The following is a 25,303-nucleotide window of genomic DNA, read 5'->3' as shown; positions in this document are numbered from 1 at the left end:
CCATAAAACTCAACAGCACAGCTTCCTAAACAAGGCCTGAGCAATGAGAGTACCAGCTGACATGCCAATGTAGAATGGGAGCCTACCATGTGACCCACCGCTAGATGAAGAACCACTGGCAGTTAACAACTGCCAAGAGATGGAAAATTAGTCTTCGTGGGATTGAGCTCCCTGATTGTCTATCCAATACCAGGCAGCCATTCCTGAAATCATAGGATACACGAGACAGCGAATGGACTCAGCAAGTCGAATTTCTATCTGGGTATTTATCGTGTGTGTGTGTGTGTGTGTGTGTGTGTGTGTGTGTCTGTAATAATTAAAGAAGAGAAGGCCATGAATTTGAGCTTGGGAGGGAAGATGGAGGATGGCGGAGGTCATTGGATAGGTTGGAGGATGGAGATAAGGGAGAGAAATATGTTACTATATTTTGATCAAGAATTAAAATATTAATGTTTAAATATTTATGAGTGTATCTTCAGAAGCCAGAAGAGGGTGTCGGATGATTTGCAACAGGCAGTTGGGAGCCACCAAGTGTGGGACCAGGGAACAGAACTTGGGACCCTTGGGAGAGCAGTGAGCATCCATGGTCGCTGAGTGATTTCTCCAAACCCAGCATGCTGTTTCTTGAACCAACTTGGCTCCTTCTGCCCAGCACAGTGTCTTTCAGAGGCATCTGAGTTATATCCCTGCCTCGCTTCTTGTATCCTGCCGCTAAGTAATTTTCTACTGTACGAACACAGCTGGCTTATCTACCCACTGAAGGACAGTCATGTGGTTTCTGGGTAGAGTCATTATGGATTACAGAGTGGATACAAACACTGTTTCTAGTTCTCAAGTGAAAATTTTCAGCTCTCTGAAATAAACAATACAGGAGCAGGAGGGTTGGTTCCTAGGGAAGTTGCATATTCACTTTTATAAGCAACTATCAACCTCCTTCTCCAAGGTGGCTCCCCCCCCCCCCCACTAAGACGTACAAATGAGCCAGTGGTTCTCAGTCCACCAGGGCTTTAGAGCGTAACTCCCAACTTTCCTAAGAAATGGACGGTGGTGCTTTATGGGGTTTTCACTTGCATTAGTATCTTGCATAATGATATGGCACATTTGATGTGTGTGTGTGTGTGTGTGCACTTGCTTGAGTATCCCAGCACACCAATGGGGGTCAGAGGACAAATCTGTGGAGTGAGTTCTTTCTTGCTACCAGCGGCAGGGAGTTTCCAGAGAGGCTTGTGGGCAGGAGCCTTACCCATGGAGCCACCTCACTGACACTCTCCTCTTCAACTTTCATCTGCATTGCTTACTCCTTGCTGTTAAAGTTATGTTCTGGGTACAAATTCTTTGGAAAATATGGGATTTGTCAATGTTTTTTCCAAACCATAGCTCCCCTCCCCTCCCCTCCCCTCCCCTGCCTTCCCCCTCCCCTCCCCTCTCCCTTTCCTCCTTCCTTTCCCTCCTCCCACACTCTCATCTCTGACCTTTCCCTTTCCTTTGGCTTATACTTTTGGTGCTAGATCCAAGGTCATACAATTTTCTCTTAGAGTTTCATACATTTTCCAGTTCAATTGATGGTCTATTTTGAGTTGTGCACTGATTTATATTTCATGAAAATTGTTTAATATCATTACACTCTTTATCTGCATCAGTTGCATGATAATGTGGGGTTTCTGTGTATTAAAGTGGTAGATTGTACTCAGTCATTTCTAATACTAAATCGTCTTGCATCCCTTAGATAAATTGTACTTGATTATGACTTTACCACTCACACACACACACACACACACACACACACAGAGAGAGAGAGAGAGACAAAGTCAGAGACAGACAGAGACAGAGACAGAGAGAGACAGAGACAGAGAGAGATAGAGACAGAGAGAGGAGAATTACCAGTGCTGTGTGTTTGTCTTGTGCTGTTTGGAGAGACAAGGTCTTATCATGTAGTCCAGGTTGGTCTCACACACAATCGGCCCACCTTAGCTCCTGAGTGCTGACGTCACAGGTATGAACTACTACACCCAGCTGGCTCACCAACATTTTCCTTCTTTTTTTTTTGTGACAGGGTCTTTCTGTATACCCTGGCTGTCCCGCAACTCCCTCTGTAGACCAGGCTGGCCTCGAACTCAGAGATCCATTGGACTCTGCCTCCCAAGTGCTGGGAAGGTGTGTACTACCACATTCATTTTTTTTTTTTAAGTTGAGGAATGTTCTGTCTGAATTCACAAGGGACATGGTCTCTGGTTTATTTTCTCATTTGCTCAACGGGTAATGCTGCCCTTCAAAAATGAGCTGGAGTGTGTTTCCTCCTCTTTTCGTTTCTGCAGAGCACTGCATACAGAGGGAGGGAGTTCTTCCTTCGATATTTGGCAGAATTCAGAATTCATCAATTAAGCCATCTGGATCTGGGCTTTTATAGTTTCCATTTGTAACTTCATCAAAGCACCAGCAAACTCTTCGGGCTCTCTTATCAACCGTGTGAGTCTGGTTGCTTGTGGTTATTAAATTAATGTTCCGTCTCATCTGAATTTACATGGACACAGCTGGTCACAGAACTTCCTTATGACCTTTTTAATGTCAAAAGGCTGTGTAGCCATGCGTCTTCTCTTGTTCTCATTACTGGCGATTCCTGTCTCAATCTCAATGCCAATTTGCTTGATTCTTAAAAAAAAAAAAAAAAAAAAAAAAAAAAAAATCTCCTCTCTGCTTAGCCAATTTTTTTTTCTTCTTGTTTATTTGTTTTATTTTTCAATGTTGTCGACCTGTGCTGTTCTTCTCTTTGACAATAAGGACTTACTGTATACACCTGGAAGGCTTAGAACTCACTGTGTGATCAGGTTGGCCTTGAACTCACAGAGGTCTTTCCTTTCCCTTTCCAGTGCTGTGATTGAAAGCATGGGCCACCATGGCTGGCTGTGTTTATTCTATGAATTTATTTTGTTCTTCTATTTCTCTTCTTATATTCTCTCCCCTTCATTCCCCACCCCTGCTCTCTGCTCTCTGCTCTCTGGGTGCACAGGACAGAAATCAACACCAGGAGTCCTTAATTGCTCTCCTCCTTATCTTCTGAGACAGAGCCTCTCGCTAACCGGAGAGCTTATTGGTTCAAACAGGCTGGCTGGCCAGTGAGATGCACGAAGCCATCTATTTTGGCTCCTGACCCCTAGTGATGGATACCTGGCTTTTACATGGGTGCTAGGGTCAGGGGTCTGAACTCAAGTTCTCATGTTTGTACAATAGAAGCTTTACTAACTGAGCTGCTTCCCAGCCCTTGATTCTGTCTGCCTGCCTGCCTGCCTGCCTGTCTGTCTGTCTGTCTCTCTCTGTTTGGGGCCGTCTGTCTGAATATGAATTTGAGCATGTGTGTGCAGTACCTGAGATGGTCAGAAGATCCCCCAGAAATAGAGTCACGAGCAGTTGCGAGTCCCCCCCCCCCCCCCCGCCCCCGACGTGGGTGCTAGGGATCGAGCATAAGTCCTCCACAACAGCAGCGTCATAACAGATGAGCCATCTTTCCAGGCCCCACTGTTATGATGGGAGTTTGGATGTGGCTCCAGGGTTCTGCAGGGTTCTCTCTGTGCGCTCAGCAGCCCGCAGCACGAAGCCCCGGACGGCATTTTCCATTTCATTTGGGTTGACATGGTCTCCAATACTCTTTGAGACATCCTTTTTGATCCATGGGTTCCTTGGAAGTTTTTTTTTTTTTTTTTAATTTCTAAGCTCCAGAGATTATCTTTCCTGAAAAAAAATTTTTTTTCTGTTCCTAATTTAATTTTGTTTCATTTGGATTTCTCAACGCTTGTTTCATGAAGCGACATTTGGTCTCTCTTGGTACGTTTTCAATAGGTACTTGAAAATCGGGTTCCGATGATACTGCTGTGTGGGGTGTTCTAGAAATGTCAGTCAGCTGAGCATCCCCACTGCACTTCGGCTCACTGGCTCAGGACGGAGAGCAGCACAGCAAAATCTCCCATTGATTCTTCAGGCTGGGCTGCACAGGTTTGGATGTGCTTGCTTTTCAGTGTGTATAGATACCCATTGCATGATGATAGCAATAGAACTGTTATCTTTCCTTGGTGAATTGATCTGTCTCCCTAGTAATATTTCATGTGCTAACATAATTTGATATCACTGTTTAAAATTACTGTCTGTGTCATATATATATATATATATATATATATATATATATACACACACACACATATGTAATTTTCCGTTTTATTTCTAACCTACCTATAGGATCAGGTTTGTGGGTAAGTGTCATGTGACAGCATGCAGTTAGGCTTGCTTTTTTTTTTTTTTAACTTCTTAATTTTTTTTTTATCATTCTGCTTGATGGCAAGACTCAGTTACCGAAGATGTCTCATGCTCTGAACATGGGACTTAGAAAAATCAAGCTGGTATTGACCTGGAAGCTTTCTCTTGCTGACTAGAGTTCATTATGCCAGGAGTGAAGAAAAGCTATCCATGGTCTTACAGAGTTGTGAACTGTCGGAGCTACAGTAACACCTAACCTGGCAAGGCATACCTATGGGTACAGCCATGTCGTCATGAATATTGTCGGGGTAACCAACCACTCCACAGAAGGAAACTCATGCCTGGTACTGAAAATCTCACAAGAACCCCAGGACTGGGAGCTCACAGGCTCCAGGGGCGACCTCCTTGCTCTTACAGAGACCTCTTTGCTTTGCTTTTGCTAAACCACCACTGTATCAAGCTGTCTTCTAAAAATGTATCTTTATACCCATAGATTTCTGCAGCTTTCTGTCTGTCTTTGTGTGGTGGATGGTTAATACAAAGATCCACGATGGGTCCAAGTGCAGAGAATGGGTGTCTGGGGAGTGATCAGGCACAGATGGAACAACTGTATCACAGCACTTGTGCCAAGGCTCAGGAAACATTGCAGAAGTGGAGGGAGAAAGGTTGGAAGAGCCAGAGGAGGCACAGCCACAAGTACAGGCTAACATCAGTGGGGGAGGGGCATATGAGGCACAAATCCTCAGTGAGGAGCTGTTGGTAGCTGATGACTACTAGGTAAAGAGAGTTAGCTTTCTTGTGCTGCATAGTTTTATGTCAACTCAACACAAGCTAAAGTCATCTGGAAGGAAGGAACCTCAATAAAGAAATGTTTCCAGAAGATGGGGTTGTAGGCAAGCCTGTAGGGCATTTTGCTAGTGACCAGTGGGAGAAGCCCAGACCATTGTGGATGGGCCATCTGGGCTGGTGGTCCCAGGTTCCATAAGAGAGCAGGTGGAGCAAGCCAGTAAGCAGTGCCCCTCGATGTTTTCATTTGAATTCTTGTCCTGACTTCTTTCAATGATGAACAGCTATATAGAAGTGTAAGCCAAATAAGCCCTCTCTTCCTCAAACTGCTCTTTGGAGATGGTGTTTCACTGCAGCAATGGAAACTCTAACTAAGACAAGTGTAATTGCTGGTAGGATGAACCAGAAAATGGACCTGCATGAGTGCGTATATGAGTAACACTAACTGGACTCAATGGGTTATAAAAGTAATAAGAAAGCATGAAGAAGGAGGGGGACAAGGGGAAGGGGTCATGAAGAATTGAGGAATAGGGCTGAATATGAGCAAAAGTGTACACATTGTGTGAAATTATCAAAGATTACATAAAATATGCTGCTACTACTACTACTACTACTACTACTACTACTACTACTACTACTAAAGTGGACCTGGAGAGATGGGTCACTGGTTCCAAGAGTGTGTCAGGTATGGCAGAGTGAGTTTGGGTCTCAGTGCCCATGTATTCAGGCAGCTCACAAATGCCTGTGGGTCCAGTGCCAGAGGATCTGATGCCTCTGACTTCCACCAGAACATGCACTCTGTGCACAGACCCGACACAGACATATACACCTAATTAGAAGTAAGTAAATCTAAAACCCCATTATGACAATCTGTGTCATATTTAGATACTTTATATTCAATGTATTTGTGTGCCTGTGTGCATGTGTGTGTGCTTGCTTCTGTCCTCACCCCCAGTCCCTTCTCCTCTCTGTGTGTACATGTGTGCGTGAGCATCCATGTTTGGGTTTAAGATATTTTACAATCTGTTTTCTGTTTGTTCACTCTTTCTTTTTGGTTGTTGTTCCTGCTTGTCTTTTCTATCTCCTCCTTCTCCCTCCCTCTCCCCTTTCTCTCCTTCCTTCTTCCTCCCCCTCTTCCATTCCTTTATGGATATCAACACACTTATCTTTCAAGTTCTGTCTATATTGGGATAGTCTGCCCCATTTTACCTGTCTAACAGCTTCCTGTTAGAAGATGCAGTCTCCCAGATACAAGTTCTATAAGCTGAGCAAACTCAATTTGTATAGAAAACATTTTGGAAATAGACTCAGCTCTCTTTCCTAGGCTACACAGACCCTGAAACCGAGTGTGTGTGTGTGTGTGTGTGTGTGTGTGTGTGTGTGCGTGCGCACAGGTGTGGATTACAGCTGCAGAAGGAGACTAAATTATTTTGTTTGCTTTTTTGTTTTGTTTTGTTTAGAATTGAAAGATATCAATTAAGTATTCACAGGCAACTCCCAAAGATGCAACTGGACATGTAATGTTCAAAAGAATGAAATAAATTTGAAACATTCCTCACATCAATACTGTCCCGTCCATGAAAGATGAGCTTTTCAGAAGAGTGAACTGAATATGTTCACCAATATTAACTAAAATCTTATGAATGGTCCTAGTAAAACTAGATCAAATACTAGGGAAGACTTAACAGTAAATGTACTCAAATATTAAACATGGGCATCTGGGGCTTGGTGGGGTTTGGCTTAGTGGGTAAGGTTGCTATGGAAACACAGGGACTGAGTTTGGATCCCCAGCACCTTCATAAAAGGCAGTGAACAGCTGTGAACCCAGTGCTGGGAGGGAGAGACAGGAGGATGTCTGGGACTTGATCAGTGAGCTCTAAGTTCAGTGAGAGACACTGCCTCACAAAGTAAGATGAAGAACTATAAGAAGACATCCATTGCTAACCTCTGGCCTCCGTATGCAAGCATACACAGGTGTACATACATATGCATACACACACGACTATGTACACATAAATAAATAAAATCTAAGGGCAGCCATCTAAGTAGTGGCATTGTAAGTGATCTTTAAATACTTCAATATTTTTCAAATGCTGCTTTTATAGCCTTCCTAGATACAGAAAGGGTTGCAATTAAGTCCATGTGTCTGCTGCAAAGACAATGTGGGTCAAAGGGCCTTCTATTCAGAGTTATTTATGGAAATGGGAAAGTACATGGTCAGAACAGCTGATTTTGTTTTTTGCTGTATTTTTTTTCCTAGATTAAGATTTAATGGCAGCACTGTAGGTAAATGAACAACTCTTGCTTGCTAGATGATGTTTTAGCATCTTTAATGGCATTGTCGAAACTTGTTTTGGGGAGCATTTCTAGAGATTACTCCCCCCAAACACATTTTGGGTAACTCAAACACAAAGAAAGGCCCACTGAAGGTCAGCATGGTTGCCATGATTTGCTGCCCAGGGCCCCCGTGGCTGACACAAGCTGCATTCTATAACTCAGGCTGTATCTCACAGGCCTAAGCAGTTTGTGGAAGAAGATGCTATGTGAGTTTTAGGGCAGACAAGTCCATGTGGGGTAAGATGGGTCAGGTCACTGCCACCTGGGGCAAAGTTTAAGAATTCACCGTGACTTCTCTGCAGGGTTGGCTGGCAATCCGGAGTGGCTTCGGGGCCATTTCTTCCCTCCTGAGATGGTACAGGGACATTTTTCCTCTTAACTACCATTTTCAGAAATATCGTCTGGGTCCCAATGGGAAGCTGGCCTAATTTCATAGTGACTCTTAGTTAACACTCACACAGGCCTCATTTAACTTGGGTCTGGTCCTTAGCAGCTTGTCACTAAAATGCTGAAGGGATGGATGGCCTTGCCCAAAGAAAGATGCTCTGTTCAAGAAGGTGGACTTCTGGCCACCCTTGATTAGTTGGCCACTTATTGAGTTCACTGAGCTTGCTTTTAAATAACTTATTCTTTACCTCAGATGCCCCCAGAGAGATTCTGGGTTTCCCTGAGCCAAGACAGCCCCAGGTTTCCAAACTTTACAGGCACACATTTCTGATGACAGTCCTCTTTAGTCAAAAAGAACAGAACCCAGCAAGGTAGGAGATGAAAGACCCCAGAGGAGGGAGCCCCCTTCCCCACTCTGCTGTTACTGGGCCATGGGAAGAATTAGCATTCTGCCTGCAAGCACAGCTCCACTTTCCCCTTTGTTTTGAGGACAGAATCACTCATCTGGAAATTACAGGGTAATATTAATGAATCCCGTGTCCCGTTACCGCCCTGTTCTTGTGATGCCTGCTGCTTCTGCCTTAATCACCATCCAAACAAATAGAGGAAGCCTCAACGATGGCTGTCATTTTTACCCCACGATGGGATGCATAATGAGATACATAAAATCAAGTCCAAAGCCTAGGATGGGAAATCACAGCAAAATTAGCATCTGAGATCCAACGGCAGCAATAGCCCAGAGTTCAGGGCTGGGCTCTTGTGTCCTGCCCGATTCCAGTAGGCGTGGTACTCTGCAAGCCTATGTGGACTCAGACTCTTCCATGATGGCTACAGTCTTCTGCCTGTGAGACTTTCCATTCAGACCTATGTTAATTATGGCCAAAGGAACCATGTCAATGAAACAAGATCAGCCTGTGCAAAGCAGTTGGTGAAAAGGCGGAGCTCACACATCTGGTTGCTCTCCTGGCTTTGCCTCACTGACTGTGGGCTCTGGTTTCTCCTTTATGACTATTTCCATGATTGCTCCCCATCATGTGTGCTTGGAAGGAAGGATAATGCTATGTGCCTTCTTCCCAAGCATTCTGTTGCTTACTGTATAACTCAGTTAATGAAAATGAGAAGATCTGTCTTATTTTGGGTTTTACTGCTGTGAACAGACACCATGACCAAAGCAACTCTTATCAAGGAAATCATTTAATTGGACCTGGCTTACAGCTTCAGAAGTTCAGTCAATTATCATGATAGTGAGAAACATGGCAGTGTTCCAGGAGGCATTAGCTGGAGAAGGAGCTGAGTTCTACATCTTGTTCCAAAGGCAACTAGTAGAAGACTGTTTTCCAAGCAGCCAGGAGGAGGCTCTCAAAGCCTACCCCTACAGTGACACACTTCCTCTAACAACGCCACACCTCCTAATAGTGCCACTCTCTGGGCCAAGCATATTGAAACATGTGAGTCTACGGGGGCCAAACCTAGTCAAACCACACATGGTCCTAGTCATTGGGCCATGTCCTTCTCTTCCACCTGGGAACTGAGAAGAAATAACACACCTGGGAATGACTGGCCCTTTCCCTCACAAATGGCTACCTCAGTGTAGTGGAGGGTCCAGAGTTCTTGCTTGTCCAGTTTGAATGCCTTCCCCTTGCCCAAACCATGCTGAGTCTAAGGACTAGGGATTAAAGAATAAACAAGAGTTCAGCTCACATTTCAGATCTGGCAGTCCCTCTACTGCGAACCCTGAACCAGCTAATCTTTCTGGACATTCTTGAATTTCTTGAATAAGATGCAACAAAGCCATCGCCTCTCCCCCTCCTCTCACCTCAACCAAATGCCTGGACTTACGGAAGCAACTTCCTAGTCAAGTGAAAGAGGAGACCAGGTATTTCTTCAACCCCAGGACAGAGGATGAAGGGAACATCCACTGTTCATTAGCAGCATGTGAAGCAAAAACAGTTGCATGATGCAGAAAAGCTGTAGATTCTCAGGGTCTTTGAGCAAAGCAACAGCCAGCACTTGTTGCCTCGCCCCTTGAGCACAAAGCAAAGTGAAGGCAGCAGCTTCTACTTGAGTGTGAGAGGAGGCCAGGTGTATTGAGATTTGATCCCTGTGGCTACTGGTGGGCTGTGGAATCCCAGGTCCTAGGGTTTCTCTACTGTAATGTAGGAACAGTAATAGCCCACTGTACAGGGATTCCAGGAGAATGGGAGATCTGTGGCAAAACCACGCCTCTGCTAGAGCACAAGGCAAACCATAATCATCTGCTGCAAAGCAGCCCCAGTATCCCCACACCTGGGACGAAGACAAAAACACATTTTTAGAATATTTCTGTGTCGTTAAAAGAACCCCAAATCCCAGAATTGTCATTACAATCAAGTTCATTCATTTACTTGTTTGAGGGCCACAAATGGACTTTGCAAACCTTACAACTTGTGACCTACGGGGTTGCGAAGCATTTCCAGAGGAGGCTGAGATTCCTAGGACCAGGTGAAGGGCCCAGCACTTGTTGCTTCTGAATAAGCTCAAGAGCAAAGTTTGGAGCTGTGACAAAAAGATGGGCCATCTAGAGACTGCCATATCCGGAGATCCATCCCATAATCAGCTTCCAAACGCTGACACCATTGCATACACTAGCAAGATTTTGCTGAAAGGACCCAGATAGAGCTGTCTCTTGTGAGACTATGCCGGGGCCTAGCAAACACAGAAGTGGATGCTCACAGTCAGCTATTGGATGGATCACAGGGCCCCCAATGGAGGAGCTAGAGAAAGTACCCAAGGAGCTGAAGGGATCTGCAATCCTATAGGTGGAACAACAATATGAACTAACCAGTACCCCCTGGAGCTCGTGTCTCTAGCTGCATATGAATCAGAAAATGGCCTAGTCGGCCATCAGTGGAAACAGAGGCCCACTAGTCGTGCAAACTTTATATGCCTCAGTACAGGGGAACAACAGGGCCAAGAAGTGGGAGTGGATGGGTGGGGAAGTGGGTGGGGGAGCGTGTGGGGGCCTTTTGGGATAGCATTGGAAATGTAAATGAAATAAATACCCAATTAAAAAAGAAAAAAAAAGAGCTAATGGGCCTCATTGTTGACTGTTTCTGCAGATGCTTGTGCATATGAAAGAGTGGAGATAAACGTCAAATAACCTTATGTGTGTGAGATTTAGGTTCTTCCCTGAGTCCTGGCTGCCTCAGAACAAGTAAAATATGTTCAAAGGCGATGCCTGGGCCACCCCTTCCTGCTCCTCACTCTGACCACATCGAAGTTGCCAGTCAACACACTGACCTTCTGCTAATATAAATACAAGGAGAGGTTCAAACAGTCCAGACTCCCTCATTCTTGTAGCTTCAGACTGAGAAACTTTGTGAGTGGCTGTGGACTGGTGTCTCTCATGGCTTTCTCCTCACGGGACAGTTGTTCTTGAGGCCACACAAGGGGCGATCTCTGGGGACTCAACTACTTGCAAGTCAATCATGAAGTTGAGGGATGTAGGTATGTGTTTCATCTCTATAGGTTCATGAGGGGGGCTACAGTAGAGAACAGAGTACCTGCCCCATATGGTGTAGAAAAGATCTTTATGAGATTGGAGGGGAGGGGCTTGTTTGTGGGCCTGTAACATACATTCCGCTGACTAGCCTTTCATGTTTCTCTCTACTGCTGCCCTGTCCCTTGTACCCCAATGGTCTGTAACATGCCCTGTCGCTCATCAGCTGTGCATTCCTGCGGGGACTGAGTTCATTTATTCACCCCTGCTTTCTTGGTTCACCAAGCTTTGCACAGCGATTGCCCACTTGGGTGGGTTGTGTCACGTTGATGACCACTTTTGATCTTCGACCTCAACTTCTTGACTACCTTGAACACAGTAGGTATCCAGTGAATACCCTTAAAGGAATAAATATAGGTAGGGTTGTAGGTGCTTCAACATAATGACTACCAGGCTAGTAAATCCCGACTGTTTAACCATGGTACAAGGAGTCATGATGCTGCTACTACACAGATGAAGAAACTGAGCTAATATAAAGGCAGTGCTCAGCCACTGCCCTCTCAGTAACAACTGAATGTGGACAGAGGAATAGTGGGATAATGATAATGCTCTTGCTGTCCACAGTCAGGCAGCACCCCAACACCACCCCAGAGCTTGAACACAGGCCTGAGTGGCTCCCATCAGCCTGTCTCGCCAAGCAGCACCTGTCTTGTAAAAGCAGAAACTGGAGGCCTCTGGATGGTGACCATTGTCATCAGGGTAGCACATAGGCACACTAAAAACACAGACTTCTTGCCAAGTCTCACACAACGACAACTTCACTGGTGAGGTGCAAATCTTAAAGCTACTGTGAAATGTTTCAGGGAGCCGCATCCCACAGCTGCCCGCCATGTTGAGTTTAATAGCGTGGAAATGTCTCATGCACCATGAGGCAGGGGCAGTCTTCACTCACCTCTTTGCTCTATCCTTCTCATCTTCGTCCATTAGAGTTTCTATGCAGTCTTGCCTGCTAAATAAAACAGAAAAAGGAATCTGATGATAGTGGTCTGCTTCTAGATCTTTCTTACAGGTTTTGATGGTTGTCACTATGTTGGTCTTATCTAACATGCACACCTCAACCCAGTGATTCTTGACCTTACAGGTCACAGCAGCCTGCTGTGTGCCCAAAATGCACTGAGGATTCCAAAGTTCTTGTCCATGTGAGTTTAAGCAGACTTGTTTGGATTCAAGCATCCATGCCATTAGGGATCAGGTACAGGCATGTCTAACCTAACAGGGCAGCACACTGTTGGAACAACACGCTTTGGGACCACACAACCAAATGAAACTGCAATAAATTCTTAGGATCGTGCTGGGGAGATGGCTCAAGTGTTTATTATGCAAGTGTGAGGATCTGAGTTTGGGATCTAGCATTCAAGAATATGGTAGTGTGTCTCTAAACCCAACACTGGGGAGCACAGGGAAGTGGATAGGGACTCATTGGATAGCCAGTCTAGCTGAGACACCGAGCTCCAGGTTCACTGAAGGAACTTATGGTGGCAGGAAGGGGGATAACAATAGAGGAAAGCTGTATCAACCTCTGTCCTCCAGATGTGCCTAATAGGCACATACACCCACCCACACATGTGCACCTACATAACACACACACGCCTCATAATGTTTCAAGTATTTTTACGACTTTTGTTTTAGACCACATTGACAGATGCCTGTGAGTTGAAAGGTATTATCAGAGTGATGTTGAAGTAGCTTCTTGAAAAATCCATTGTAGTCTTGGAGAATGAGTCTTTTTAAAAAAATTTTTTTAATAAAGCAAACAATCATTATTTTTCAAAACTAGATCTAGGTGTTTCCTGGTCACATGTTGAGAATTGTCCCAGGGTCCCTTCCCAATGAAACTGTGTCTCCATCTCAAACTGGATACTAGCAAGCTGCTCTTGCTGGATGCTCATGATGTCCTAGGGATGCTGCACTTGGCTTGGTTCATCCCAAGATACAAACCCTCTCTCTATATGTGACCAGGAGGACTCAGCCCCACAGAAGTGTGATCCATAGTCCTTCCTTAAAGCTCATGGATGAAGAAGATTACTCAATAGTCCAGGAATGTTCATGTATTTCCCAAGTCCCCAGGACCTAACTCACCCCAGCCTCACCCTCATCTTGTGTTCCTCACCAGACTTTTAAACTCCATACTTGGCAGATGTACCAGCAACTACTCTGCGTCTTTGAAGTTTTACATAAAATTTTTACTGAGGTGGCTTTCATCTCGTGATCTTGCTTGCCGACATGTACCAGTACATACCTGACCCAGAGCAAAGGAAAGAAACTCTGTAGCAATGGGCTTATCCCCATGGCCCTTTTGGGCGGATTTAGGGGTAGATCCATGGGGACTCCATTTATCATCTGATGTTTGTATCACATTAACACAGGCTTCACGCCTGCATGTGTGTGCATTAGACACTCTCCAGATAGAATCTCCTCAACACTTGATGGTGAAAGATACTGGGGGAAATTCATTCAGTGATGTCCTACCCGGGTTCTGTCCTGCCAAGGGCAATGGCAGTGGGGAGTGTCCAGGGTAGGATTGTAGGTCCACTAACTGTATCTACAGAACTCCTGTATCTATGGGAGGGATGAGACACTTAGGGTACTAGATCCTAACTGCATGATACACCACAAACTAGGCATCCAATGGTGACTAACAGCTGTTCTTTTTCTGAGCTTATAGTCCTTTGAATTCACAGAGCTCCAGTGACTTGCGCTCATTTCTTCTCTCACTTCTCTCTCCCAAGTCCTTGCTAGCAGTTCTCTGGTTGGTGAAACCTGCTAGTCAAACTACTCCCCTTAAAAATGCAACATCTGCCCAGGGATCCCAGTGGGCCTCCTATTCCCAAGGCTTTGTCATCTCTGTCACTTCCCATGCCTCTCCTACATATTACTTTCTTACTATAAAAACTGCAGTGAAGTACACGTAGTGAATCATGGCATTGTGAGTATTTGTGAGTGAATTGTAGTGCAACCACCTCCACCATCCATCAGCAGAACTCCAATCCTCCTCAAAACTAACGCTGAAAACTAATGGCCATGCTCATGTCAACTGCACACATTCACTCATGGGTACTTGGAGAGGAAGATACAGAGGTCAAGTGGCCTCCTCTAGCATTGTGCTGTCACTATGACTCATCCTGTGGATGAGTGCATTAATAATAAGGCTACAGTCCTTATTAACTTGTCTTTAATTGCTTTATTTAGTCCCACTCTCTGGTCCCTTCACCGTGTGTGTGTGTGTGTGTGTGTGTGTGTGTGTGTGTGTGTGTGTATGCACCACAGTGCACATGTGGAAGTCAGAGCACAAATTTCAGGAGTTGGTTCTTTCCTTCAACTATGTGAGTCTTGGGATAGAATATAGGTTGTCGGATTTGGTAACAAGAGCCATTACTCAGTAAGCCTAATGAACTTACTTTTAACGTCAACACACTGGCATCAACACCCCTGAATGTATGCTCAGTGGTGGGCTGGCTAGATGCCTGGGTACTTCCTGTTCTAATTTTTTGAGGAAGAGCCACACTGCTTCCTGTGTTAGCACAAAGCCTTCTTTCCCCAACATCTGCTTCCACACTTGCCATCTTCTGGTTTTTGACCACGATCTTACCTGGATTGAAGGGCTAAGGGGCTATCTCATACTTTCAGACCATGTTTCTCTAATGATCAGTGACATTCAACATTCTTCCCAATACCTCCCAATCAGCCATTTGCCCTCCTTAAGTCTGGGAAGGACATTATCTTAAGTGGCATAAACCAGACTCAGAAAGAAGAGCATATGAGACCAGTCATATGTGGGAACTAAAATAGTAAATGTCGGAGCAGCAGCAAGGGGCGGGTTCTGTCCTACATCTCAGGGAAAGGCAGTCAGCCGTCCAGCTGGAACCCTGGCTCTGCCTCTGCTAATGTGATCTCACACACAGCTCGTGTGAAGAAGCTCCAGCCCTACTTTCCCATCTGCGAAGTGGAGACAGCAGCAGGGCCTCCCTTTCTGTGCTTAGTAGGTGAGATTAGCAAATCCACAAGAAATCCCAGCATAGTCCCTGGCACAAACAAACCATTAAAACTCCAGTCACTATTACTCCCAGTATCAGCAATGATCTTAGAGGGTTAGCAGTGGGAGGTGGTGCCATGGGTGAGGGGGTCCTTGGGAGAAGGATTATCATCGTCACCTATTAATGGTGTGTGTGTGTATACACATGGAAGGGAGCTTCTGTTAATGATAGCAGGGACCCAGGGACGCATCATAGGATGTTTCAAGGCTGGGAAGAAGTGAAAGATGAAATGGAACTCGTGGGAATGCAATAAACAGAGGAGGAAATGACAGAATACATGTTTTACACAGCAAGGCTCCAAATAACATTTATATGACCCAGGTGAAACTTCTGCCCTGAGGACTCTGGAACATTCTTTCGTTCAGTCACTTATTTATTACCCAGTGGATTAGAACTTTGGCTCTGAGTCATTGGGGACTGGAAAAGGAGAGAGGGTGACAGTTTTCTGGTGCTACACACATTTGCCTTTGGAGCACACAGTGAGGCAGACAGGTGACAGGGTCTGCCTGGGGCTAGCAGCTGACAGCTGGGTCTCCAGATGAGACCAAATGCAATGTATGTGGAAATGAGGTAAGACACTAGGAAAATTAAAGAGATGTAGAGTCCTTGAATTAGGTAGCTAGTTAGGTAGCTAGTTAGATATAACCAGGGACCAAGGCACCGGGCTCTGATTGGTGATCAAAAGAATGGTGCCTCAAAGTACCTCAGGCCCTGGGTGAGCTCATGAGAGTCCGGACTGCTCAGAAAGTCATTAGATTATTAATTAGCCTGTGGCTTTATGGTAAAGAACAGATATCAGTATACCCTCCCTTTAGAGTTAATCCAAATCAAATTCCCAGGAAAGCTTTCTTGTTCTGGATTCTTTTGCTTGTTTGTTTGTTTTGTTTTAAGTTCTTTTTATTGGTGACAGACCAGGAGCAGGCATGAGTTTCTTGGTGCCCAAGATCAGGAGGACGGCTGAGTTTGTGTTTGTTTTGTTTTTGTTATTTATTTATGTCTTCATTCTTCTCTCACACATTACATCCTGACTATGGGCTCCCTTCCCTTCCCTCCTCCCAGCCCCTCCCTACCTACCCTCTCTCCGATATCCACCCCTCCTTCATTTTCCTTCAGAAAAGAGCAGTCCTCCCAAGGATATCGTCTGAACATGATACAATAAACTACAATAAGAGCAGGCACAAACCCTCGTATCAAGACCAGATGAGGCAATCCAGTGGGATGAAAAGGGTCCCAAGAGCAGGCAAAGAGTGAGAGACACCTCCCAGCCCCCACTTTAGAAGTCCCACAAGAACACCGAGGTACACAGCCATCACATACTTGCAGAGGATCTGGCTCAGACCCATACAGGCTCCCCGACTGTCGGTTCAGTCTCTGTGAGCCCCCTACGAGCCTTGCTCAGCTGATTGTGTGGGCTGCGTGCTACTGATGGCTCCTATAATTGTTGAGATTCTTAAGGATAAGCATAAACTCTGCCTAAAGTTAGGCCAATACAGTGGTCTCTGGCTATCATCTGTACTCCTCTGTTAGAGACTTTTCCTCACTGGCCACTCTCTCACCCTGAGAGCATTTCTGCACTCTTTAATAGACCCTCTTTGTGCAATATCTACTCCGTTTGTCCCAGTCAACTCATTACAACAGAGATTACAAGAATCTGCAGCCGAGTGGAGATGGTCGGGATCCTGGTAATGCAGATGAAGTCTCCCACCTTCTGAGGGCTAAGAGTTGGAGAGTAGTGAAAAGATTTTTCTGTAAAGACTGCCCAACACAAAGACAGTGTCAATTCTTCTATTAGAATATGCTCAAGTAAAGAAATTAAAAAACAATAAGCCATGTTATGGCCAAGATACATATGACCTCTGGGCTTAACCTGTGCCTCTCAGCTATAACACCTGCAATTCCCTGAGAACCTCACAAACAATGTATGAACTTTATTTATAGTCAAAACACATCTTATTCCCTCGTGACCCAGAAGAAGAAGGATTCCTCCAACCTTTGTGATCAAGGATTTTTCTTATCAGCCTGTAATCCTGTCCAAGTCACGGGCCTGTGATCTTATTTATTAAAACAAAAGAAATCCTTATAAATCCTTTAAAACGAAGCCATGGGAACAGTATTTTTTTTTTTAATTAAAGCTGGTTTTGGTAGCTGGTAAATAGTTTTGGAGCAAACTCTATAGTCTTTGTGTGACTGCTTAACACTAACTGCCGTGTTCAACCAGGCATTGACCACATATACATTAGGTACACGGCTGTGTTCCAATAAAACTTTATTTATTAAAGTAGGCTGAGGGCCAAGCAGTGTGTGCCGGTGGTAAATTATCTCTAGAGCCATTTTGAACTTTCTGTAGCATCTTTATAGGCCCAGTGCATCGCTCTGTGTCATCATGAGTGTTCCGTGAAATGACCTCCTTAAGCCTATTGTGCTGCAAGGCCGATGTTTTCACAAAATAAAACCGTGATGTTTTCAAATTGGCTGGGAGGTGGTTTGAATTACAGGTCCCAAGTTAGCTGGAAAATCCCAATTCTCCTCTCTACTAAACCAACAAAACATGGTGAGTTTAGTTTGTTCAAAGGAAGAAAATCAAAACTCGGAAAACAAGAACAAGTTGAAATCAAAACAGGGGACAGTAAGCACACACATCTCCCCACTGGCTGGGTTTATCTCTCGTGAACAGTGAATGTACCTTCTGTCCTGCCAGGAGGCCCTGATGAGGGGCCTCAGGTCCGGAGATGGACAGCATTTTTTCTCATTATTTTTTCTGTTATAAAAAGGCTTTGAAGGACAGGTGCTAATGAACTGGAGATGTTCCCCCTCATCATTTGGGGGAAAGTAGGAAGTGACTTCTACCTTGTGATTCTTCCTCGACAAACAGGCAATAAAAAACCAGAGAGGCAGCAGCTGCCTCCACAATCCCTAGCTTCCCTTCAATTATGGAATTCTCAAGTTCTGGCACATTCCCCAATTGGGGAAGAGCCAGTCTGACAGATTTGATGGCAACTCTGGTTGAATCCAGCGCTGGCCACAAGAAGCCACATCTCAAGAGCTTTTCCCATGGTTTCACAGAGAGCCCAGGGTGAGCCCATGACCAGACCCCCACAGAGCTCCCCCGACTACCAGAAACTCTGCCACAAGCATCTACAAGGCCAAGGCTGGGGCTTCATCTGCCTTTTGTGACTCTGATTTTTCTTTTATAGTTAGTTGCCTTCTTCCAAGGGCATGGTGATTCATTGTTCAGGGAAATGATGACATAGTTCATGAAGGAATGAATGGAGAAAGTTAGAAAATGTGTTATTAAATCAACTTACAATGATACCTTTGGTCAGACAAGCCTTTCCAACCTACAAATGGCTGCAGTATCTGGGCGGAAGGACCATTGTAACAGTCCACAAGGTTCCTGTAATCTTTGTCATCTACTTCTCCATCCCTGAAGATTCCCTCTGGGCGGCCCCTTTTACGAGAGTTCAAGCCACACTGTGGTCCGTCCTGAGTGACAGTATGTGGCCAGGGTGTGGACAATGGATGCCTAGTGAAATCAGTAAGAGGGGCAGGAGGCTTATGAGTCACTCTTGTGGCTGAGTCACACACAGTCTTTGTTGGGAGCCACTGCCAAAGACAAACCCAAAGGGTCTCTGTGTGGTGTGGGGCCCTGTTTCTCTCTCCAGGTAGCTGTGTTCCAGGAGATCCCGCTGAGTCTGGAAAACGTCATCCTAAATGGGCTTAAGGCTTCGAAGGGAGCAAAAGAGAAACAAGATGTTCTCGGGCACAGAAATCAAACTAGTTTGGACACTGGGGTATGGTGTCGGGGATTAACATCAGAGTTTCCTATAACGTTTAACCAAGACGTGGGATGTTTCACGTGAACCACTGGCTGGTGGAGGCAGGAGAGTTAGTGTGAGTGTGAGCTGGATTTAGGTTTGAATGCCTTCAACCTCTCCTCCTCTGGTCTTGTGGTGGCTTTTGCTGGATCCCGGGTCTGATGATGTCATCAGTAACTGATGTGGTTACGACTTGCCTTCCACAGACAAGAGGACACACCACTAGGATCCTCTCCTCTCCTATAAGACAGTGGCTAGAAACAGGCTATCTGGAATCCAGTCCGGTCTATCTGATGCCACACACCAAGACGGACCGAGCATCAGCAGTTAGCACTGAGTCCTCCTCCTCCTCTCCCTTGCCACACCTTTACTTCTTTCATTTAGAGTTCAGGTAGTGTCTTGTCTGCCTGAACACTGCCCACTGCCTCTGATCACACCAGGTCTGAGCAGAGCTCCCAGGCTACAGGAAGCTCGCGAGGGGAATATCTAAGACAGCATCAGCATCAGCATCAGCAGCAGCATCAGCATCAGCATCAGCAGCAGCAGCAGCAGCAGCAGCAGCAAGAGGTTTTCTTGCTTCACAGGACTGTGATTTGTTATACTTCCTTTTAAAAGGTATCCGTGAGGTTAAACCTCCCTGTCTGTCCTCAGTTGGCTCTCGTACAGTTCAGCTGAGTGCATAAGGGCTGGCTGGCACAGCTTGTTCAAATGTCCTGGTCATGAGAAAACAGGGTGTGTTGGGAACTCTCCGGTCAATTTGTGTGGTTAGCTACTCCTTGTCTCTTGGCCTGATGTCATGAAGGAACTGAAATTGTACCGACAGTCCTATCCAGATGTCCTCAAGGCTCTGGCCCCTCACAAGGTCCTTCTTATTCGGCCCTGCACAGTTTAGTGTAGTGGTGCATCCAGGCTAGGAACCCACTATGGCTGCCCTGCTCCTCTCCTGACCACAGAACAAGACCATTTTTGCTATGCTTCCCTATGGTCGAGTGTGAAGTAAGCCTGGCCTGGACCTAGGGCATGGCTGGTCAAAGGAGAGGCCCAGCATCCCCTGTGAGGGTTTGCAAGCAGGACAGAGGCTTTCTTTTTCCTCCCTCCACCTCCTCCATGTGTATATGTGCAAGTGTTCTTGACCTTGCATACACAGCAGAGGCCAGAGGTCAAAGTCGGCATGTGTATACCGCAGCATTTGGACGTTGGAGGGCCACTTTGGGAGTTAGCGCTCTCCTTCCACTATGGATCTTAGGGATTGAACCCAGGCTGCTAGGCTCGGGTGGGCAAGTGTTTTTATTGCTGAGCCACCTCCTTTTCCTTCTAGCTTACCGTGCGTGAGGCAGGATCTCTCACTGAACCTGGAGCTGACTGATTGGCTAGGCTGGCTGGCCAGCAAGCTCTGGGGCTCTACCTAGCTCTGCCTCCCCCCACCCCCACCCTGTCCCTCAAATGCTGAGGTTCAGGTCCTCATTCATGAGATAAATGCACTTTTGCTTGCAAAATCCTCTTAGCCCTGGCATGTTTCAGAACCAGAAGTCTTAGGCCCAGGATACCTTTCTCAAGGCTCATGGCTATATATGAACATAGGTGCTGGTGAGACCAGCCATGGCTAAAGCTCTGGTTTAGCTTATGGTTTTCATACGTATCAGCTTATTTAAGCATAGCCATCAGATCCTGAATCTAATCCAACCAGAGCAACCAAGAGATGATGTTCTAGGCCCACGGTCCACGATCTGACATAGAAGAAGAAATAGAAATAACCGCTAGAAATAGAAGAAGCAAGCATGCATGTGTGGAGTGAAGGAGGGATGAGATATACATCAATCAACACAGCCCCATAGTTCAGGAGACACAGATCATGTTGTAGCACCCAAAGCCCCGATTGACAAGCTGTCAATCTTCGAGTGGCACTCCCATCATCCTCTGCTGGGCCTCTGTCTCTGGTATCTCTAAATCTCCCTTTCCTTGGCATTAGACACCCAAGACCCTTTTACTTGGTGGCAACCCCTCAAGGACAGGACATTTCCTGCCCTCTAGGAGGCTCAACAAGCAGCTGAGGCTCATAGTGCTCAGGGAAGGTGTCCGCAGGTTGTAGCTTACGTGTTGGAATCTGTCTTTAAAACCTTGGGAGAAAAGCCCAGCTTTTGGTTACCAGCAAGAATGGGTCCTAACACAGGGCTGCTGGGACACAGGCTGAATGCGGGGCAAGGGAGACCCTACGACTAGATCCATGTTCCGGCTTCCCCGAGGTGCCTGGAGGTTGTCCTTTAGACATAACAGACAGATTCAGACACCCCAGAGACAGCCGTCTACACTGGTCAGAAGGCAACTTACTCCGCCTGGTGCCTCGGAGCAAGGCCAGACAGGCTTAGCCTGCTGTGGGCACACAGCAAAAGTGGGTCAGCATAACAGCCTTGCTCATCCATGGGCATGAACCATGAGGAAGCAAGGCCTGCTCCAGGTCCAGCCTGAGCAGCTCGGGGTGGCCTCTAGGTGGCAGACAGGGGACCATGGGAGAGCACCTGGAAAGAGTTCTTAGAGAGATCTGACTCCTTCTTGTGGGCACCTGCACTTACTTCCACAGGACACACACACACACACACACACACACACACACACACACACACACACACAACTCATCCCTTTAGCTTAGACAAACATATACACATAACTAAAACAAACAAACAAACAAACAAAAACCCAAGTCTTAGAAACAAAAGGCAAAACTAAAGCACAGAAAACCAGCTCAGATCGCAGGCTCCACCAAGGCTCTGATTGTCACTAAAGACAAACCGACCACTTGACAGGCACAGAGGTAACTGTGACACTTTACATCGACTGCTGGGAAGCAGATGCTGCCTCCCAGGTCTCCAGCTTCCTCTGCTGTCCTCTGACAACCAATCCGGAGGCCACTGGAATAACTGCTGCCACCCAGGAGTGGGGACTGATTTTGTTAAGGGTTGCCAGGACTGGAGGGGACAGACACCTCATGAGGGAGCGGTCAGGACCCTCTCCTGTTTCCGTAGCTGCACTAGGCTGCAGCATATGGACCGAAAGGTCTGGCTGAGGCTGTAGCTCAGTGTAGGACAGTTGCCTACTAACAAGGCCCTGGGTTGGATTCCTAGTACGTCAAGTAAATATACAGAAAGGCCACCTCCAGGCTTTTCTGTCTAGAAGTTGGACAAAGTACCAGAAAGTGAAGGAAAATGACAGAGGCCAAGTGTCTTAGTCAAGGTTTTACTACTGTGAACAGACACCATGATCAAGGCAACTTTTATAAGGACAACATTTAATTGGGGTTGGCTCATAGGTTTAGAGGTTCAGTTCATTATCATCAAGGCCAGAGCATGGAAGCATCCAGGCAGGCAGAGTGCAGGAGGATCTGAGAGTTCTACATCTTCATCTGAAGGCTGCTAGGAGAAGACTGGTTCCCAGGCAGCTAGGCCTAGGGTTTCAAAGCGCAGGTCCACAACTACATACCTACTCTAACAAGGCCACACCTATTCCAACAAGGTCACACCTTCAAATAGTGCTACTCCCTGGGCCAAGCATATACAAACCATCACACTAGGTGAGCTGACCTACTTCCAGGAACAGGTGTTTGGAGTCAGTAGGTTCCAGAAGGTTCTAGGACACATCTGCACCAAGGCTAGTATTCATATCTCCCCCAGAGAAGGCTGGAATGTCACCCTCAGCAAACGGGGCGAATGAGAGTCAGCCTGAGGCTCCCAAGAGAGAGTTCAGGGCAAAGCGGCAGCAGACATGTTTGTAAGAGACTTTTCTAATGTAGGACATGGCTTTTCCTGAATTTCATTCCATACAGACGTGCTGATAAAGATTCTGTGTCCATCATCCCTTGGGAAGTGTTCAACTAGAAATATCCAGGACTTTGGGAATATCCTCCCAACCTCTTTAAGGAAATTATCTTATGCAAAATTTTTTCTTTGACCTTTTTTCTTCAAAGAACTAAAGGCCACAGTATGTCTGTCCTCCCTCCCTTCTTTCCTTCCAGGCTTTACTTCTAACTCCGTCCCTTGACCTATACTTTTGAATGTATTTAACAGATGATAAACGGACTCTACACTGACAGAGAGGCCAGGATTCACCCTTCAGGAGGCAATGGCTTGGGGACGTCCCTTGTTCAAATGGCTTTCTAGCCATCTGTGTGACCCGAGGCAAGTTACTAACTCTCTCTGCTCCACCTCCTGCCTGCCTGGGGGCTGTGGAACTCAAGAACACAATCACTTGGGGGCATCTGCAATGGAAAGCTAGTGAAGGGTGGGTCACCATTTTTGCCAAAACAATTCTGGAGGGTGTTTGTGTGGCTTTACTGAAAGCACTAAAACCTAATCCCTGATCCGCCACAGTTACCTTACTTCTAAACTTCCAAGACGGTCACCAGCCACTGGGAAGGCTGCAAAGTGAGTCCTTTTAAAGGTACCTTGCTGTCACAGGGTTGTTAGACCAGGGAAGTCAGTTGGCATGCAAGCAGTTTCCTGAAGAGCTGGTGGTAAACGTTTCTCTGAGCTGAATCACACTTTGAATGTGTGAGTGGCTCGGAGCCACTAGCTGGGGGAGCTCCGAGTCCCGCCCACCCTCACTAATGAGCCTTCTGCCGTGCAAAATCCCTCATTGCTAATTAGTCTGCTTAACAAAGTAGCACACACCTGGTCTCTAGGCAACAAGGGAGCAGTGCATTCTCTTTTCTGTTTTTGTTTTTGATTTTTTTTTTCAAACTTGGAGAAAATTGCAATAAGATGAGAGAAGATGTTTTGAATTACTTTTTTTTTAATTTTAAGAAAGACTCTTTCAAATATGCGTAGCTACGTTATAAGACGTCAAGTTGGCAAATACAGAAGTGGATGCTCACAGTCATCTATAAGATGGAACACAGGGCCCCCAATGGAGAAGCTAGAGAAAGCACCCAAGGAGCTGCAACCCTATAGGTGGAACAACATTATGAACTAACCAGTAACCTCCAGAGCTCTTGACTCTAGCTGCATATGTAGCAGAAGATGGCCTAGTCGGTCATCACTGGGAAGAAAGGCTTCTTGGTATTGCAAACTTTATATGCCCCAGTACAGGGGAACGCCAGGGCCAAGAAGCGGGAGTGAGTGGGTAGGGGAGCAGGGAGGAGGGTGTGTATAGGGAACTTTTGGGATAGCATTTGAAATTTGAAATGTATATAAAGAAAATATCTAATTAAAAAAAAGACGTCAAGCATTAAGCGCTGTTAGAACTGAAGATACACCGTTCCTATCTGCAACTCCCGGCATTTAATGCACTGAGAGAATGATTTTGTTCTCTCAGATAATGCTGCACTTACTGAGTTACCTAAGTTGTAGGAGCTGCCCAGTGTGTCAGTACCCTTCTTTTTCTCTGCCCGGGTCAGACCTCTCTGCCCAGAAAGCGATGAACCTCCAAGCTGGCAGGAAGCACCCAGGTTCTTTAGAGCAGGCAGAACTCTCTCTGATGCTATAAAAAAAACAGAACTAAATTTCAGTTTTCACAAGCCTGCTTGAAAGAAAAATAAACTGGAAAGTAAACAAAATGCTTGATGTCTGGCCAGCTCTTCTCATTGTTTTGGGGGAAGAAATATCATGTAGGCACACATTGTAATTCATTCATTTTGTTAAGACTAGAAAGACAAGAGATGTTAAGGCTATTTCTTTTTTATGAAGCAGTCAGGTTCTCTTTCTCTCACCCCCAGATGTGTTTGTGTGCAGTACTTTTTAATACAGACTGGTAGTGGGAAGTATTGCATCGTTCCTAAGCCCCTCTGAGTATTTTATAGGTCAGGGTGAAGACTCTCTCCAACATCTGTCAGAGTTGATTGACATTTGGTTTCATGGTCATCTGTGTTGGTTTTCCCTCTTCTCCATCCCCCACTCCACTAGTATTCCATTTGTGAGTCTTCCTTCATGTGGTTTAAATTGTTTACTCTACCTTGCCTAGAAACACAAACCAAGTTGGAATGACCCTAGTCTGGCTTCCTATGCCGAGAGCTGCCTTTGCTTCCAACCTTGCAAGCCTTTGGAGGGCACAGAAAGACTGATGTTCGCCTTTACCATCCTGATCACAAGAGAGACCTTAAGAAAGTCTACAAATACACTGCCAGGCAACAAGAAGAGTCGTCTTATAGCAAGACCAAGACTCACTCCAAGAGG

At 45.8% G+C, this 25,303-nt stretch overlaps 1 protein-coding gene across 2 annotated transcripts in view; it reads right to left on the bottom strand.

Annotated features, from left to right (window-relative positions):
* The window catches only part of Npas2 (neuronal PAS domain protein 2), a 169,539-nt gene that overhangs the window by 87,680 nt on the left and 56,556 nt on the right, over positions 1–25,303 (bottom strand). For both annotated transcript variants that reach the window (XM_011238452.3, NM_008719.2), the window contains exon 2: positions 12,186–12,242. In XM_011238452.3, coding sequence (XP_011236754.1) covers positions 12,186–12,217 — 32 coding nt within the window. In that variant the 5' untranslated portion in view covers positions 12,218–12,242. The remainder of the gene's footprint in view (positions 1–12,185; positions 12,243–25,303) is intronic.

Source organism: Mus musculus, chromosome 1, assembly GCF_000001635.26.
Source record: "Mus musculus strain C57BL/6J chromosome 1, GRCm38.p6 C57BL/6J".
Taxonomy (NCBI): domain Eukaryota; kingdom Metazoa; phylum Chordata; class Mammalia; order Rodentia; family Muridae; genus Mus; species Mus musculus.
Note: the sequence above shows the minus strand (reverse complement) of the source record. Positions and strands in the feature narration are given on the sequence as shown.